General features: G+C 36.8%; 3 protein-coding genes across 4 annotated transcripts; 2 read left to right on the top strand and 1 right to left on the bottom strand.

Moving 5' to 3' along the window:
* The first annotated feature begins 1,105 nt into the window (after window positions 1–1,105).
* LOC111807173 lies at window positions 1,106–4,625 on the top strand. The gene is made up of 5 exons (XM_023692764.1): window positions 1,106–2,043; window positions 2,409–2,894; window positions 3,097–3,156; window positions 3,285–3,701; window positions 3,785–4,625. Exons 1-5 carry the CDS (start codon window positions 1,357–1,359, stop codon window positions 4,355–4,357), a joined length of 2,223 nt encoding a protein of 740 aa, XP_023548532.1. The 5' UTR covers window positions 1,106–1,356; the 3' UTR covers window positions 4,358–4,625.
* A 2,997-nt stretch (window positions 4,626–7,622) lies between these two features.
* Window positions 7,623–10,631, bottom strand: LOC111807172 (transmembrane protein 205-like). The gene is made up of 3 exons (XM_023692763.1): window positions 10,340–10,631; window positions 9,619–9,838; window positions 7,623–8,004 (listed from the first exon to the last, which is right to left on the bottom strand). Exons 1-3 carry the CDS (start codon window positions 10,543–10,545, stop codon window positions 7,789–7,791), a joined length of 642 nt encoding a protein of 213 aa, XP_023548531.1. The 5' UTR covers window positions 10,546–10,631; the 3' UTR covers window positions 7,623–7,788.
* Window positions 10,632–12,219: 1,588 nt separating this feature from the next.
* LOC111807329 (BRCT domain-containing protein At4g02110) lies at window positions 12,220–18,738 on the top strand. Of its 2 annotated transcripts, XM_023693003.1 has the most exons (10): window positions 12,220–12,571; window positions 12,695–12,790; window positions 12,920–13,024; window positions 13,376–13,477; window positions 13,574–13,658; window positions 14,550–14,619; window positions 14,736–14,780; window positions 15,250–17,508; window positions 17,698–17,914; window positions 18,049–18,738. In XM_023693003.1, the coding sequence occupies exons 1-10, from the start codon at window positions 12,494–12,496 to the stop codon at window positions 18,604–18,606; spliced, it is 3,615 nt and encodes a 1,204-aa protein (XP_023548771.1). In that variant the 5' UTR covers window positions 12,220–12,493; the 3' UTR covers window positions 18,607–18,738. The 2 variants fall into 2 exon arrangements, with proteins under 2 accessions (XP_023548771.1, XP_023548772.1); XM_023693004.1 differs by lacking the exons at window positions 12,220–12,571; window positions 12,695–12,790 and having other exon boundaries at window positions 12,929–13,024; window positions 13,365–13,477.
* The last annotated feature ends 400 nt before the right edge of the window (window positions 18,739–19,138 follow it).

Raw genomic sequence — 19,138 nt, 5'->3', positions numbered from 1 at the left:
TAAAATAACAAAAAGAAAGTTTATCCACAGATAAATACTTTTTAAAATAAAAAATAAAGAAGTCATTACGTTTATTATTTGATAAAGTCGTTGATCGAAATTTTTGTAAGAATAACGTGTGTGTATATATATATAATTCAAAATGAATTAATACTCTAAGAGAACCATTTTTATAAATAAAAATAAAAATAAGTTGAAATAATAATCAAAATTCAATAACGTATAAACTAAAAAAAACGACATAACATTATCCAATTCTAAAAATTGAAACAANGTCTCCTTTCCAACCGACGGAGATTTGAGAATATTAAAAATACGTATAAAATAACAAAAAGAAAGTTTATCCACAGATAAATATTTTTTAAAATAAAAAATAAAGAAGTCGTTACGTTTATTATTTGATAAAGTCGTTGATCGAAATTTTTGTAAGAATAACGTGTATATATATATAATTCAAAATGAATTAATACTCTAAGAGAACCATTTTTATAAATAAAAATAAAAATAAGTTGAAATAATCAAAATTCAATAACGTAGAAACTAAAAAAACGACATAACATTATCCAATTCTAAAAATTGAAACAAACTCTATTTTGAAAAATAAAAATAAAATCTCCGGTCTGAAAAATCGGACGGGTTAAAAGCATGCCACGTGGAAAATCAGACGATCGAGGCGTCGGGTAATCGGGCGAGTTCAAGTTTATCTGTAGTCGCAGGCGAGTAGGAGGATGGCCACCATGAGAAGTCGTGTACAGAGAAAGATAGCAACGTAGATTTTGCGGACACGTCAGGGACCTGTGTTGTTATGTGGCACGTGATATTCACGCTCCTGACGTGGCGAAAACAGGATAGCTCCGTAAACTGGGATGAGCCCACTCACGCGCTTTCGTAGGAAGAGACTNCGGATAGCTCCCGAAACTGGGATGAGCCCACTCACGCGCTTTCGTAGGAAGAGACTAGTGCAAAACTGCGTCGTTTAAGGCTATCCGATGCTGACGACGTCGTTTGTACCTGTAAGAAAATTCATGGAAGGTAGGTGACCTGTTTGGATACGTAAATAGCATAGCCCTCCCCTTCGGCTTCCTTTTATAAATGCACACTTTCCTGGCGTCTCTCTCTCTCTCTGTCTTTTCTCTCTAAATTTTTGTTAGAATTTCTCGACGGAGTTCAACAAGGCAACTCAAATTCAAAGATCGTGGTGAGCATCGGAGGCTTATTTGTTGGCTAATTCTCGCGTGAATCTCGTTTAAGTATCGGAATCTGATTCAGATTTTTATAGAACGATCAATTTTTTATACTTGAAACCTAAAGAAGAGACAGAGTATTGTATTGGAAATCGGTTTTAGAGAAGACGAAATGATGGATAGCTTCTGTTTGAATCCTGGAATCCATGGAATTGCTTCGTCGTTATCAGTGAATGCGGCTCTTGATGTTCGTGGGAATCCGTCTAAGGTCAGTACGGCCGGTCGGTCCTCATCGGCAGTTGAGAAATCGCAGAAAACGATTTCGCCGTCTCCGTCGTCTACGTCGTCTACGTCGTCGTCTTCATCATTTCTGAAGTTTTCTTTGAAGTATCCCTTGCAATCTCTATGGAATCGGAGTGGTGAGGGTGGGGATTCGAGGCGTGGCGGTTTGGCGCTTGACGACGCCGTTTTGGTGGAGAGTGAAGACGGTCGGAGAATCGTTCCTGAGGAGGAAAGTAGAAATGTAGCAACCGGATCGGAGTGGAGAAGTGAAAACTGGGTGATGAAAATTTTGCATGTGAGATCTCTGTGGAGAGAGGAGGGGAAGCAGGGAAACTCGGAAGATGAGCTTAGAAACGAGATGGAAAAAGACCGTGTGGCGGAAGATCGGGAAATTTCTTGTGATGAGGAAGAGTTTTGTGATACTTGCAGAATCGTCGAGGAAGAAGACGAAAAGGAGATTGAATTTGATAAACACTCGTTTTCGAGATTGCTTCGACGGGTTTCCTTGGCCGAAGCGAGATTATATGCTCAAATGTCGTATCTGGGAAGCCTCGCATACTCCATTTCCGAAATTAAGGTACAAAACTTGATTAAACAACGACAATTTCGTTTTTCACCGTTAATTAATAAATTAGTGAACTCCATGTTAAGATTTGTGTGCTAATCAAGCAATCTAAGTGATAATAGACTATAAATTGTTTTATTCTCCAAAGAAAATTTACAGTTATAAGAACTAGTAAACGATCTGGAATGCATCTGCTCTGTTGCTCTGTTGCTCTGTTGCTCTGTTGATTTATCGAATCAGTTGTTAATTTTTCAATCTTTTGTTGGTATCAGCTTCTTTTTCTTTCATGTTATTGAGCTTCAGCGAGCTTAAACAAATAAGTTTTGATTGTTTCGTTGAAGATCCTTTAAAATCTGATTTCATTTTTGTTAATCCAGCCGAAGAATCTGCTGAGACATTATGGTCAACGTTATGTAACTTCTTCAATAGAAAAGAGGGAATTGGCTATGAAAACTGAGAAAACCCAAGAACTAGCTGAATCTAAAGAGGCTGAAAAGGATTTAAACAATGATGAACAGTGGGAAGAAGTGCAGAAAAAGAATGGACATCAAATAAGTGCATCTACTGCTTATGGGATTGCTGCTTCTGCTGCTTCTTATTTGCATTCTCATACCAGAAAAATACTGCCATTCAGATCCACTAAAACTGAAGATTCACTTGAAGCAAATCAGGACAATGTTGATAAGATGAACTCAGATATGGCTTCTTTGATGGCAACCACCGACTCGGTTACTGCTGTTGTTGCTGCAAAGGAGGAAGTGAAGCAGGCCGTTGCAGACAATTTGAATTCAACTCGGTCGTCACCGTGTGAATGGTTTGTGTGTGACGACGATGAGAGCAGTACAAGATTCTTTGTCATTCAGGTACATTTCCCGTCCCCCTTGCCAGAAAAATAAGAAAATGAAGAGTAGCCTAGGCGTGAGATTACTCGAGGCTGGCATTTGATCGATTTTAAAGATCTTTTGTTATTTGGATTGGTTCTTCTGAATGTTAATTTGATGCTAAAACAGTTTCATAAATGTTAATAAGCACCTAATTTATATGGTCTCTCTTTCATTGGTGTAGGGATCTGAATCACTGGCATCTTGGCAAGCAAATTTGCTTTTCGAACCAGTTGATTTCGAGGTACAAATTCTGGCTTCGAGCTTTTTAAATCGATGCTGTAATTTGTTGCGTAGCATGCCATAAATGTTGAGATATGATGAATCTAATATGCAGAAAACTGATCTGTGTGTAAATTTCTTGTTATTTAGGGACTAGGTGTCCTTGTCCACAGAGGAATCTATGAGGCTGCTAAAGGAATGTATGAACAGATGTTGCCTGATGTCCTCGAACATCTAAAATCTCACGGTGACCGCGCAACCTTTCGATTTACTGGACATTCTCTCGGTGGAAGCTTGGCTCTGCTTGTAAATCTCATGCTCTTGATAAGAAATGAGGTTCCAGTTTCTTCCTTGCTTCCTGTCATTACATTTGGTGCACCATCCATAATGTGTGGAGGTGACCGCTTACTTCGCAAACTCAGTTTGCCTCGGAACCATCTTCAAGCTGTAACATTACATAGAGACATAGTACCACGAGCCTTCTCGTGCCAGTATCCGAACCACGTAGCTGAACTTCTTAAAGCTGTCAATGGGAACTTCAGGAATCATCCATGTCTAAGTAACCAGGTGAGCTTCAAATCTTTTACTGATCAAAAATACAAATGCCTGGTAGGTGCCATAATCTAAATTATGAACTATCTGAACTGCAGAAATTGCTGTATGCTCCAATGGGCGAGCTTGTAATTCTGCAGCCCGATGAGAAATTCTCTCCTAGCCATGATCTTCTTCCTTCAGGTAGTGGCTTGTATCTTTTAAGATGTCCAGAATCTGACGCCAATGATGCAGAGAAGCAGCTCCAAGCAGCACAGATGGTATTCTTAAACACGCCCCATCCACTTGAGACCCTTAGCGATCGATCCGCTTATGGTTCGGGGGGAACAATCCAAAGAGATCACGACATGAGTTCCTACCTAAAGTCAGTTCGAGGAGTGATTCGTCAAGAACTAAACCGCATAAGGAAAGCAAGGAGAGAACATCGGCGTAAAGTCTGGTGGGCTCTCATGGCTCCAGGAAAGGTCGATATAGGAATTGTGATCGGACGGCCTACCATTTCAATCAACCTCGGGCAGGACCAGTTCAAATTCTCCGGGATCCTGCAAACGGGAAGAGAATCGTTTCAACGATTCAGTAGGCTTGTTGCTTCACAGCATATGAATCTGCTTGTGTTGCTGTTGCTCCCTGCTAGATTGCTACTCTTTGAAGCCAACAGGGTAGTTGGTTAAAAGTTATTGTTCATGTTCTTATTGTTCTTACTGTTCTTCATCTGGTTTCTTGTCGCATTTTTGGTGGAGCTGGATGGATGGATGGGCTGTCTGTACAAATGTGGGTTCAATTGGTTGGCCAAACAACAGTTAGAAGATTCTTTATTCATTGGTTCCAAAATGTAGACAGCAACAACAACAACTCATGTTGCTAATTCAATGTAATGTAGCAAATCATTTGTCAAAGTCAATCCTTTTACGAATCAAAACAACTTCTCACATTGTCATAGTTTGAACTTCCTTTCTACCTTCAACAATCAGTTGCTTGTACGCTACTCTTGGTTCTTTGTCTCCTGTTAATTTTCATTGGCCGTCTCATTGACAATGATCCGTCGTTCGGTTACGGATTCAAGTGTTATTCTCTACGTGGCTTTTTAAGGATGTCGTCAAATCTCTTAACTCAGCAATAGAAACTACCCGGTTAGAATCTCAACTCTAACCTCAACTCAATCGTGGGGGCAAGCGGGCGGGGCGGGCGAGCGCGCGGGAATGTTCCGACACTGCCCCACCGTGTGCATTCCGCCACCGCACCACCGCCGTCAAACGCCCTCGACCTCCGACCACCACCCCCACACCCCAAGCATATGCCCATGTTGTGGTGATGCCTCTGGGCCATCCTTGGGTCAGCCCTATGTTTTGAAGGTGGCGTGTTGGCTGAACATGCATAGTGGGGCGGTGTCAAGTGCCTTTGGGCGTGCGACATGAGCATCGCTTTGTTCTAACTCAATCTTTGATAGGTGGTTGAAACTACCCAATTAGAATCCAGTAAGAGCATAGAAAATGTCCAGGTGAAATGGGTAGAAGTAAAAAAGAATACCAACCACGAAAGCACTCTATCGGGTCGACAGCGACACTGAGAGACAAGTTTGCATGACAAATTATATTAAGTACTCCAATAGTCCTAGCCGTAAACCGTGAATATTAAGCAATATGTAGCCCTGTATAATGTTATAGCCAACGTGTTAAATATCTCATCTGGGAAAGTGAGGAAACTTAAGAGAATTGACAGATACTTGCACAAACGGAGGAATCTCATACCATATACCGTATGACTCGATAGAATTCCAACTCATATTGATTATACGAAGATACATTAATTTTATTTATATATAAACAATGTTCTATTAAAGTATTTACTAAAATTTGCATGAAAAAACATATTTATCTAAAATGAAAAGGTGAGGACTTTTTTGGGCATACAATTATTTATAAATAAATAAATAAAAAATAAAAATAAAAAACATTTATAAAGGAAGGCGCCGACCAAGCATCCTTGAAATTACAATCTGTCCACGTTTTTTGTTAGACAATCTACGTGTTCAGCACGTGGCTAGCGACATGTAGAAGTCAGTCCAAGTGAGCTGAATCCGACGTGTCGGAAAATAATAGTCACTGTCTTTTCTTTTTTCTTTTATTTCCCCTTTTAATTTTATTTTTCTTTATTAATCTTTTTCCATTTGCAGACAAAAATGGGTCCTTTTTAGTTTCCATATCTATCCATCCAACACGGCAGCTTAATTTCTGATATTTAAAATGCATTTTTTTTTAATGATTTTTGTTATTTTAATTATTTGTATAAATTTATATTAATATCGGTGGGTTTAAAATTTCATTATGGGTTGTTTTGATAATAATTCTGGCTTTTTAAAATTAATTTTGTTAATTAATTCGATGTAATTTAATTAAAAAATCAATAATAATGTCATTTTCTCGTTTAAAATGGGTTTTTTCTTAAGAAAATAGAAAATTTTGAAATATCTAGAATTTGTCGAATTAAAGTGCTTTTGACTCAAGTCAATAACTGCAACTTGGGATAAGCACCACCCTACGCGCAGTTCACACGCGCGTCGGCATCGTTTGTAGTTGTACAACTAAGGCTAAATTATCAAATAATAATAAAATAAGGCTAAATAAAAATAAAATAAAAAATTATATATATATATATATATATATATAGTATCATTGTACACTTTTATTATTGATTCTAGACTTCATTAAAAAATATCTTTAAATTATAATATTTCAAAAAATTAATATCCTTAATTAAAAAATATATATATATATATTCAAAAATACCTTAACCATTGATAATATGTTTAAAAACACCCATGAAATTTGAAAAGTAAAAATTATTATTATCAATATATGAACGAAATCTGTTTATCAACGTCTCATAAATTATTTCTAAACTTTTAAATGTTAGTTCATGAGTATTTTTTAAAACGTTTTACTAACAAAAAAAAAAAAAAAAAAAANTAAAATTTAAAAAGAAAAATGAAGGGTATTAATGAAATTTTTGAAAAGTTAAAAGGTATTAAACACTTTTTAACTTTTGAAATTAAGAGTATTTTAAAACAAATTATTAATGATTTTTTATTTTTTAAAAGTTCTAAGGCATAATTTTTTTAAAAAAGAAAAAAGTTGATGGGCATTTCGAATAAAATCAAAACTCATAATTTAAGTAAAAATAAATATTAAAGTTTTCATGTAAAAATATAACATTTAAAAATAATTTAGACTAAAATTTGAATTTATGAATAAAAGTGATGTTTTTTTTTTCATTATTAATAAAAAAAAAGAGTAAAAACAACTACCAATCAAAGTTTCAGGAGCAGCAGTCCCATCCGTCACATGGTCTCCGCCGGCGGAGAATTGGAGGACGCTTCGAGTTGGGTGTCCCCCACTTGACGGCGGGTCAGTCGTCAAATTTGGCGCCGCACACCGGTAATCTCGTTGGAGGAAGAAAAAGTCGGCCACCAACCGGAGAATCTGTCGGCTGGCTGCAGTTACTGCCGAAACTCAAAACTTACCCAAATTTCTTCCAAAGTATTATTCAGAACTTCCGAGCAAATTCAAGGTATATTAAATTTCGATCAATATATTGGTATTATCATCAATAATTTTATATATGTCTACCACTCAAAATCGACATTAAAGTTAGCACATCTCGTTTCTAACGTAATATGGATAATCCAGCATATAGTGATGTTTAGCTGTAGTTGGGTTGAAATTTCTGTCATTTATTCGATTCTTAAACAAAATAGGAATAGAATTTCATACGGTATCGCGAGAATAGTTCAACTAGCAGACATGATCGATCAAAAAATCAGAAGTATAAATCCTACTAGGACGTGTAACTGGTGCAGAATAACAGGCTTAGGAGTATGATTTGATGAATATCTTGCAGAAATTAATAAACAGTCAAAATCCATTTGCAGCATAGGAATATAAACATGGACAATGATGTGGATACAACTTTTATTCTCACTTTGTTCTTTATCAAACCATCCAAACAGGCAATTCTATTGTACTACAGCAATATATGACAGTCTAACAGAGGAGCAATGAGGCAATTGCTTAAAGGGTGTAAATTACTGTCATACACTTGTGAGTTAAAGATTAATTTTACCTGCCAAATACCAGGAGTGCATAGCCAGACTACCAAATGCTAAGATATTGGCAAGAGATGACAAGCCATGAATCATCCCGAATTTCTTGTTCATTGCTGCAAGTTTTGGGTTCACCTTTGCAACTTCTACATTTTTTGACAACCCAACTTCGTCGCCAATGTTAATTTCCTTCTCAACTTTGTACCTTTGTTTCATCAGCTGAAGAACAATAATGGAAAGAACAGAAAAGATGGAGTTGAATTGTGTTATTGTAAATAATGTTGAGATGCAAAAAGCTCAAAGCAGGTAAAATTACGATCAATTGAGTTGTGACACGATCGAGCTGATGAAGCGCTGCAGTGGGACGGTGGCGTGTTTTCAGTGATCATAATAATTCATTCTTAAGAAATGCTAGAAGTGTTCTTGTCCATTTAAAATATTACTTCAGAGCATCTTTAGAATGGTGTTAACAGTAGGTGAAATATCTTCTTCTTCAGCTCATCTTTAAAATTTATAAAGATTATCTACAAATTTACCTGATAAGTTCTAGTACATCTAAAATACCTTCTTCTTCCTTTTCTTGTAGAAGTTATCTTCTCATATTTCTCTTATATAAAGGATTTCCCCTTTTTACCTTTCCTCTTATGAAACAAGCTATTCATATTTCTGTCATTTGTTTTAACAGAAGTATACTTCTATTATGTCGTGCTACTTCCACACGTCCTATCGTTAAAGATCTACCTTTATATGTTATTGTGGATAATTCGTATACTTCTAATGGTGTTGTTTTATCTACCCACAGTACATCAATGCTATGTATATGCTATCAGTGCTATGAATATGAAAATTAGCAAAAATATCAACAAATGTTAATATGCTATCAGCACGGATAAGGAAAAGCATGTATTAACAAACTTATAATTAAAGGCTTGAAGTAAATAATCATCAATCTCTGTATATCTTGTCATGATAATCCTTGTTTATTACCAATCTTGGAGGTAATTTGATTTCCTCGCTTAAAAACTTGGACATCATAAGGTTACAAAACATTTTGAATTCAGAGATCTTCGTAAAGACATGGCAATCCATGACCATTTAGAAGGCATCAGAGTAAAACCAAACAAACAAAGGCTGAGTATTTAACTAGAGTTTCCCTAGACCATTGGAAAACTGTGCCATCTTATATTCATTTACTACTAGATATACGAAAAAAAGTCTCGTTTACTTCAAGAAAAAAGTTCAAATGGGGCGAAGAGAAATTATGAGAAGCAATTTCAACAACTAGATGAATACTTTTAGACCCTACTGTTCTGAATTTAGGATTGAATCACTAGTTTCTTCGGTGCTATTGTGAGATCCCACATCGATTGGAGAGAGGAACGAGTACCATCAAGGACGCTGGCCCCAAAGGGGGGTGGATTGTGAGATAGAGAGTGGAATGAGGGGGTGGATTGTGAGATCCCACATCAGTTGGAGAGGGGAACGAAGCATTCTTTACAGGAGTGTGGAAATCTCTCTCTAGCAGACGTGTTTTAAAAGCCTCCCCTCGAGGGAAAGCCCAAAGAAAGCAATACCTGCTAGCTATGGTTTGGGCCGTTACAACTATGAAACTAGAGTCGTAGCTTTTAGCTGTTTTGATAAGACAAGTTCATGAGGTCATTTTCAGGGCATAAATTTTCCATTCAAACATAAAAGAAACCACGTGATATACGTTGTCTCTAGTGAGTGAGAAGCCACACACACAAAATATCACAACAAACATTTTCACAGCATAATATCAATTACGTATGTATATCTTGTGCGGGAAAGAATTCCAGAAATATGAGACATTACCTCGATGGTCATGGGCGTGAAGACAAACAGGTTGGCCAAATTAAAAGCAAACGCCGAGATCAAAAACCCAAGCTGGTACCTCTCAGGAGTTGCTGAAGACTTCCATGGATGAAGATAACCAAAAGCTGCAACGGATGTAGCACAGCAAACCCCAACCAGTGAGAAAAAAGCAGGGAACATCTTGCTTTGAAGATTCCCGAATTGGTGCCTCGGCAGATTCCTAAGATTGATATGCAATAAAAGTAAATATAACACTTCTCTCGAAGATTAAATGTTAGCATTGATATATCATTCGGAATTAAAAGTTCATGAAAACCTCAAGATTAAATTAGGAAATTGATTTTCATGGAAATTCAATCTTGAGACACCCGTTTCAATCACCATGCATGTCTTAAGTTTCAGAAAAATTATCTAAACTCCCATCAAACATATTGAAATCACAACAGTCGTTGAAGATTGCCTCTGGTAGTATCTGAGACATAAGAAAAAATCATCCTCTGTACAAATTTAGAGATGTCCAAGACACTGAATCTCCACTCAGTTGATTGACGCGCAAGAAAAATTTCAAAACAGCAAAAGAAAATCACTCAACTAGATTGAAAGATTAATCCATCAAAAAAACAAAAATCAAATTCGCGTTTCCTAAAAGTGTAATTCCTATTGCCTGTAATCATAGCAGAAAAGTAGTTCTGTACTGTAGAAATTGAAAAAGAGGAGTTACTTGAACGTGATCACGCCGCCGATGAAGGTGACCCAAAGAGAGACGCCCCAAGCAGTGGAGTAGCTGAGGAGGTGAGCCAGTTTGAGATACATCGAAACATTCGGCGCATTAAAGGTTTTGGAGTTTGATCCAAAGGTATCCGGCGAAAATACCACTCCGATTGCGAGAAAAGCCACCGCCGTCAGGAATCGAGTCAACCACGCCATTTCTTTCTCTCTTTCTCTCGAGTTGGATTGTGTGCAAATTGTGCAGAATGAAGTAGATATAGACGAAGAACCGAGAAGGTAAGTTGTTGGTTCTTGTTGCTTACCCGACGCAAAAATCATTATTTTTTAATATTATTATTTTCCACATTTACGACCGTCTGTTAAATTAAAATTTTAATATGTTGAACTAAAAAAAACAACAAAGACAAGGTAAAAACATATGAATATTAAACTAAACCGCCCAGCCTGTAGTGTTATGGTTGAATACGACTCTCCGTAATTGTATGATATTGTCCACTTTGAGCATAAGCTTTCTCTAAATTCCAACGACTCTCCACAATGATATGATATTGTCCACTTTCCGCATAAATTTTCACTCTCCACAATGGTATGATATTGTCCACGACGAATTGTCCATAAACTTTCCCTAAATTAGCCTGTGGGACTTTCATCATTCAACGACTCTTCACAATAGTATGATATTATCCACTTTGAGCATAAGATTTCTCTAAATTAGCCGATGTGGGACTTTCATCATCCAACGACTCTCCACAATGGTATGATATTGTCCACAACGACTCTCCACAATGATATGATATTGTCTACTTTGAGCATAAGCTTTCCCTAAATTAGGGGATGTGGGACTTTCATCATCCAACGACTCTCTACAATGGTATGATATTGTCCACTTGGAGCATCAGTTTTCCCTAAATTAGCTGATGTGAGACTTTCATCATCCAACACCTCCCATCGAACAAAATAGGCTTCCCCAAAAGGCCTCATATCAATAGAGATAGTATTTTTTTTATTATAAACTCACGATCATTCACTAGCGACTTTCATCATTAAACAATAACCATAGATTGTTTTAATTTTTATAATAAGAACAAATTATTTCACGAGTACATTCATCCGACTCTTCTAAATACAGATACATGTTCTATCGTTTCGATAACATGGCGGGTAATTATTACTAAGTCTTCTTTTATTATATTTTTGTTGAATTAGTCCATGCTTAATCATTTTAATATTATTTTTGAATGAATCCAACGTTATTTGTCCATTGTATATAACAAATTTCCTATTTCGTAAAAATACAGCTAACTTACTATATTTAAATTACTATTCAAAGTTTTATTTGAAATAAAAATTTAAAAAATATATATATTTTTTTTAGCTTAAAGAAAGTATAGTTAATGTATAATGATCTGATAAATAAATTTAAAAAACATAAAATTTAAGGCACACAATTTATAATATATTTAGTAATGAATGAAAAATAAAATAAAATAAATTTATAATTTATAATTTGAATTCATAAAAATAAAATAATAATAGTTAATTATATATAATTAATATTGCGACAAAGTTATTGAAAGTAATTATGAAAATCAAACAAAAACATTATTTATTTATATGAAATTAAGAACTTTATAAAAAAAAAAAATTAAATAAATAAATTTAGTAATTATTATAATTGAGAGGGACCGGTCGAGTAGAGTTTGATTCAAACGGTCCGGTCTAGTAAATTCGATTTATTTTAAGGGTTGAAGTAGAGAAACGTGTCGAGAGATGATTATAACACGTGGCGCAATCTTACAAAATCGCAAAATTCAACCCTCCCGCCATCGGCACAGAAATCAAAAAGCAAAAAATTGCCCAATTCCCTCCTTTTTACTTCACTTTCCTCTCTCTCTGACCTTCGTATCTATTTTCATCTCGGTGTCGCCATTATTCAAACTTCCTCTGAAGGATTCAGCCCGGAATCAACAAAATCGCTCTCTGATTCTACTCCATTTCCACTCTCCCAAAGATCTTCGCCAGATTCTCACTCTTCATCTACCTCCGCCAATTTGTTCGCAGTACAGATTGAAGTTCCGGATTCTGATGTTTTACACTCTCTCTGGCTTCCTAGGGTATCGTTTCGTCTATCGTATTTGAGTTGTCGATGGAAATTGACTCTTGCGAAATATTTTTAGGCGTTAAGTTCGTTCTATTTGGATTCAATTACGTCGATGAGAAACAGGTATCTCGTTTACTTTTTTCATTCTCTGTTGATTGTTTGTTTGTTTACTAAGACTAAGAGTTAAGCAGTTGAAGAGTAGAGTTGGTTTGAAACGTTATTTTGTTGTTCTTATCTCTCTTTTAGGTTCGGTCGAAGCTAATCGATGGCGGAGGGGTTGATGTTGGTCAGTATGGCCCGAGTTGTACTCATGTGATCGTGGATAAGAATAAGATTGTTTATGTAAACCCTACTTCGTTTCCCAGTCAATTGAAATTTCAATTTTCACGATTATTATGTAACTAGTCGTGATATTACAATGTAACGATGCCTTGTGAATTAAATTTTACCGTTACTATGTATGATATGTAGGATGATCCTGTTTGTGTTGCTGCTCGAAATGACGGCAAGTTGCTTGTCACGGGCTTATGGGTTGATCATAGACATGGTTCTGGGTTGCTCGCAGATGCTAGTTCGGTGGGTTTTCAACTCCTTTTTTTTTTTTTTTTTTTTTTTTTTTNCATGGGTCGCAATATTGTATACACCATGAGCAAAGGTCTCTTAGATTTATCATGCCAATGTTATTGGATGTAAGCTTAAATACTCTGACTGCAAAGTCCGAAAGGCATGGTTTAACTGAATGCAATATGATTAAAATTGCCGTGTTCTTAGTTTCTATTTGACGATATTTATGAACTAACTGAGCTCGTGGGGAAATAAGAAGTTGCTTGCATAAATGTACTTACAGAATTTAGAGTGTTTTTGGTCTCGATTCTATACCCTTGTTATCAGCATACTTATGGGTCTATCTTGTTAGCCTCTTAACAGGTATTGTACAGACCCTTGAGAGGGCTGAATGGTATCCCGGGGGCTAAAAGTTTGATCATGTGCTTGACTGGGTATCAACGACAGGATAGAGATGATGTTATGGTATTAATTATGTGCATTTATCTCTTTTATTTTGCTTGACCACTGGTTAGTTATTTATGGTTACAATTTTACAATTGTTTTTCATGTGCTTCGCAGACAATGGTTGGCTTGATAGGTGCTCAATTCTCTAAGCCACTGGTGGCAAATAAAGTTACCCACCTCATATGTTACAAATTTGAAGGTCTGTCTATCTTGATTCTTTTTATGTGCTTTGATACCCATCGTTTCGTAGAGTGTTTATTATACTTATTTGCTATTTTTCCACTCGGGCAAAGATTTTATGTTAGTAGTTATTGAACATCAGTATGATTTATAATCGCTAGTACATCCACTTTTCATTCAACCAATGTCATTCTTGCTTCATTAGCTATTGATTCTTCTGATGCAAGCAATAAAGAGAAGGGAATTTAATAGTTCTGGATTTTAAAATACTGTTAATGGTTGTGAATTATTCGATAATTTGGGCAACGTGGAAATGCAGTTTTAGGTTTCTTGTCTGTCTATGAATTTGATCCAAACACATTAATGACTTCTGTCTTTAGTTGTGATTTATTAGTCGTTAGTTTTTTGAGAGCAAAGACTATAATTTCTAGGCTTTTTTTAATATCAAACAAATAGTTTGCTAGATTATCTAGTTAGCCATAGTTTATGTTCACTTTCCCATATTCGTCTGTTCCAAACTCTTAAGGGGGATGTATGCACGGGTTACAAAACTTATGGCTGAGAAGATTAGTTTTATGTAATCTAAATTTGGTTGTGCAACTTATGTTGGTTGGTAGCTTCATGATCTCGAAAAATTAATTACATAATATAAAGGGTGTTTGACAATCCTTGATTTATTATTCAACATGGGTTTTTATAGACCAAGCCATGCGAAATTTATTACTTCTCGTAAGAAAACATAATATAACCATATAGGCTCAACTTCTCAACATTAGATTGCAAAAAATGAATTTGTGAGCCAAACACTTCTTAAAAGATTTGTTTTAACAATTTATTTTTGTTGTGTGTGCTGGTGCGGTTATCCAATTTCTCTAAGAGAGTGAACCATAACGATGAATACCATGTACAGGGGACAAATATGAGCTTGCTAAAAAACTGAGGACCATAAAGCTTGTCAATCATCGTTGGCTGGAAGACAGGTGCTTGTTATTTGTATTCCCTTGTCGAATTCTGTAATATCAACTCATTTTCATGTGCTCTGTAAACAAATATAGATTTTATTTATTTGTTTGATTTGAATCTTGTTTCTCCTCAGCTTGAGGGAATGGATGCTACTTCCGGAATCAGATTACAACATGAGGTATGTAGGCTCATTGTCTTGGTCCCAACGCATGACAATCTTGTATTGAACACTGCATGGAACTCTGTTACATTATTCAGTTTTGGTTGGCTCGATCAATTTTTCCCTTTGCTTTACCCTTTTTATTAGTGGAATTCATTTGGGTTTCAGTAATCTTTAATGAAATTACCCTCACCCAGTAAGAGAGAAGACACCACCCTTTGTTTGCAAATGAAGAATATATCGCTAGTCGTAGCTTATCGGGATGGTGATGCTAAATGATGTATGCTTCTATTTGGCTATGGTTTATCCATGGAGGCATTGCCTTTTTGACAAGTTAGTGAGACAGTAGGCATATGGTTATGAAAACCTTGATCTCACTTTTTTGAATGCTGGGTGTGTCCTAAATATTTGTGCTATGTTCTTCTGCATGTTAGCCTGCTGATTATATATCCATTCATGTTCTCAAATCTCTTACGTTTTTCTACAGTGGATATGACATGGAAATGTTTGAAGCTGAGGCTAAGGATTCTGAAGAAGAATCTAACAGTGACATCACCAAACATTCCGCGAAGAGAAACACGAAGAGTCCTGACAACATGAAATTTGGTTTGCATTCAACCAGTGGAATACCTAATACACTGCCAGCTTCAAGGACATTAGATGACCGCACAAACATTGCTGATACTAAGATCATGTTGACAGTTCCTACTACCGACACTAAATTTAGTCCTTCTGGAAAGTTTGACAAGCATGGTGCTGTCGGGAGACCTACTTGTCAGGAAGATGATGGTTTTAGTGCTCCTTGGACTTTTATGCCATCTGACATGCATATCCAAACTTCTGAATCTGAGAAGCCGAAAGTGAAAAATGAGGTGGTGACAACTCCATCAATTGCAGCAAGGTCCCCGCGGCTGTGTGCTACCAGTTACTCTAGGAAAAGCTCATCGAAGTCTCCACTTCCACTGTTTTCAGGAGAAAGATTGGACAGAGCTGATATCTCATGTAAAATGGCAGTAGTTGAAATGAAAGATAATATTAGTGGTGATGTATCGTCAGCAAAAATGGACAAAGTGAAGTACGCAACTTTCGCAGGCCACGAGCAAAATTCTTCGTGGGGAACTGACTTATTTGGCACAGGAGATTCAAATGCTACATTGCCTCTGAAAAGGATTTCAGATGTATCTTGCGACGTTTCTCCATCTCATAAAATGAGCGAGAACTCAAAATCATGTACCCTGAATAGCCCATCCGTTGACGAAAAATTTTTAGGGTTGGAAATGAGAAGTGTTTCTTTAAACAACAATGATTATAGTGAGCGTCGTGCTAAGAACTTGCAGCATAGTAGGGCTATTACTGACATCCCTAGTTCTATCAAAAAACCATTGACATGCGACTTACCTATCAGCGATGGTGTAAGCTCTCCAACTGAAGATGTCTCTGAGGACAGCAAGAAGACTCCTCGAACCCGCTTCCAGATATCAGGAAAAGTCATGTCACCTGATAAGCCCGACAAGCTAAATCATGATTACGGGATTTTGGGAGATGTGGTTGGAAAGACTAAAGAAACAGATAGGCAGCAGAATGGTGTTTCGGCTACATCTGAAAGTGATAGAGGTACCAAGGCTACGAACTCAGCTTCGCCCACTAATTTGAATTTTTCTGTTCAAAGTAGCGACTTTCCTTCCAAACAACAAAGAATAAAGATGTTCGCCAAAAAGAGCTTGGGTTCTAGACCAAAGTTGGGCAGTGCCGGTCGCAAGGGTTCTATTCTCACGAATAAAACCACTTCCTTGAATTATTCAGTTTCTTCATCTTGTGGGAATGATGAAAAACTCTTCAGCTCATCTCCTCAAGATGTCAGTATTGGAGTGAAACAGGTTGTGGAGACAACAGATATGGGGGATATTTCTCACAACTATGAAGCCATGGATGAGGATGACAAAACTACAAATCCAGAAAATAAAGAAGCAGATTTTGAGCAGCAAACGATGGATAAGGAGAATTTTAAGGAAGTTCAGTTAATGAGCGATGAGGATAAGCCAGCAAAAGAGACTGCATCTGGAGTAAAATGTAACAATAGTACTAGTTTACTTGATGATACGATTCCTTCGGGTACAGAAGAAGTGATTGAACCCAGAGAACCCGTTTTCATTGGGGATGTACAGCTGGATGAATTAAGAGTAGAAGATGAAAAATCAAAATTGAATGTAGGAGAGAGAAGTCCAACGGAAGAAACAACGTCGATAAACTCATCGAAAATGAAGTCTAAACAAGGTAAGGTTGGTAAAGCACCCCGTAAGAAAAATGAGAAGACTGGGAAGAAACCCCAGTTGCTTGCTGCAGGTCGTCATACTGAAGTCCATACTATACCCGATTATAAGTCAGAGAAGGAAAATGAGCCATGTAATGTAGGTGATAAAACTACCGATCTTGTTGAGCATTGTTTAGATAAACCTGCGGTCAAGTCTAATACAAATCAAAGAAAGGCCAATAAAAAATATTCAGAGATCAGTGTCAATTCTTCCATAGAAGTTGAAGACGTTTTGAGAGAAGTAAAACCTGAACCCGTATGTTTTATCTTGAGTGGACATCGGCTACAAAGGAAGGAGTTTCAGAAGGTAATCAAGCATTTGAAAGGTAGAGTTTGCAGAGATTCTCATCAGTGGTCATATCAGGCTACACATTTTATAGCCCCCGATCCAGTCCGTAGAACTGAAAAGTTTTTTTCGGCTGCAGCATCTGGAAGGTAACATGTTTCTTCCGTCAATTTTGTTTTTTCAAGAATACATGAAATCCAAAAATGAAGTAAAGAAGTGATGGAGGTATTATTTATATTGTCTTTTCATGTAAGATATTTAGAATTCAATTGCTGTATGTTACTTTTTAACAACTTAGTCTACATAAAAGATCTGAAGTACAGGGTTTAACGGTGCAGGTGGATTCTCAAATCTGATTATCTAACAGATAGTAGTCAGGCTGGAAAACTCTTGACGGAGGAACCTTATGAATGGTACCAAAATAGCCTCACTGAAGACGGAGCAATCAATTTGGAAGCTCCTAGGAAGTGGCGGCTCTTGAGGGAGAAAACGGGTCATGGTGCTTTCTATGGAATGCGTATTATCATATATGGGGAATGTATTGCTCCACCTCTGGTACGTCAGTTCGGAAGTTTCAAAATTTGCCATCGTACTTTACAGCCACTTAAGCTATAATGCTCCTTTCAAACGTTACTTGGTGAAGATATTGGTTTTATTGACATATACATCATCTGCTAACCATGAAACAGGATACTCTCAAGCGTGCTGTTAAGGCTGGAGATGGAACAATACTAGCCACATCTCCACCTTACACTAAATTCCTTAACTCTGGAGTTGATTTTGCTGTTGTCAGCCCTGGCATGCCACGTGCTGATATGTGGGTCCAAGAGTTCTTAAATAATGAGATACCCTGTGTAGCAGCTGATTACTTGGTTGAATATGTCTGCAAACCTGGCTATCCTCTTGATAAACATGTTTTGTACAATACTCATGCATGGGCGGAAAAATCTTTTGGCAACCTTCAGAGTAGAGCAGAAGTTTCCAAAGACGAGAGCCCACAGGACGATTGTAGCGATAACGATATAGCTTGCCAAGAGTGCGGGTCTCAAGATAGAGGTGAAGTGATGCTCATTTGTGGCAATGAAGATGGTTCAATTGGTTGTGGAATTGGCATGCATACAGATTGCTGCAATCCTCCATTACTGGATATTCCAGAGGGTGATTGGTTTTGTTCAGACTGTATTAGTAGTAGAAACAGCAACTCTCCAAATAAAAGGAAGAAGGGAGTGTCAGTGAAGAGGAAGTAACATTAGATTTTGCATATTAATTTTAATGATCAGAAAAGTTGTGTTCTAAATCTTGTATATTTCCGTCTTGCTTAAACAATTGAAGTTGAATGTACCATTCCAGGTCTTTTAGATGGCATGGGGGTTTCCTCAGTTGATGGTCTGCTGCGGTTTGGATCTTTTTCTCCAATCTCTCAGGTTTGCAAGCTATTTACTTTGGATGGGTGGTAATGGTAATGTTTATCATTCCAGGTTTCAGTTAGGTTCAGCTTTAGCTGCCATTTCTGCATACGTATGCTATCTTTGAAAACTTCGCTTCGTTTATGATTCGAGTTTAGAAACCCCTTTTCTTTTTGCCTAAAAAGTTTGCATAGAAACTTATTTTCACGTTAGTCTTACCATGATATTTGCATGATTTATGATTTAAGTTCATGCATTCCAACTTGAACATCCATCAAATGTGCCATTTTTGAGTTCAAGAACATGTGGGCGAGATTTAAATGTTTTACCTTTATTTTGAAAATATATGTTTTACTTGAAATATGTTTAGGTT

Source organism: Cucurbita pepo, chromosome LG12 (assembly GCF_002806865.2).
Source record: "Cucurbita pepo subsp. pepo cultivar mu-cu-16 chromosome LG12, ASM280686v2, whole genome shotgun sequence".
Classification (NCBI taxonomy): domain Eukaryota; kingdom Viridiplantae; phylum Streptophyta; class Magnoliopsida; order Cucurbitales; family Cucurbitaceae; genus Cucurbita; species Cucurbita pepo.
Note: the sequence above shows the minus strand (reverse complement) of the source record. Positions and strands in the feature narration are given on the sequence as shown.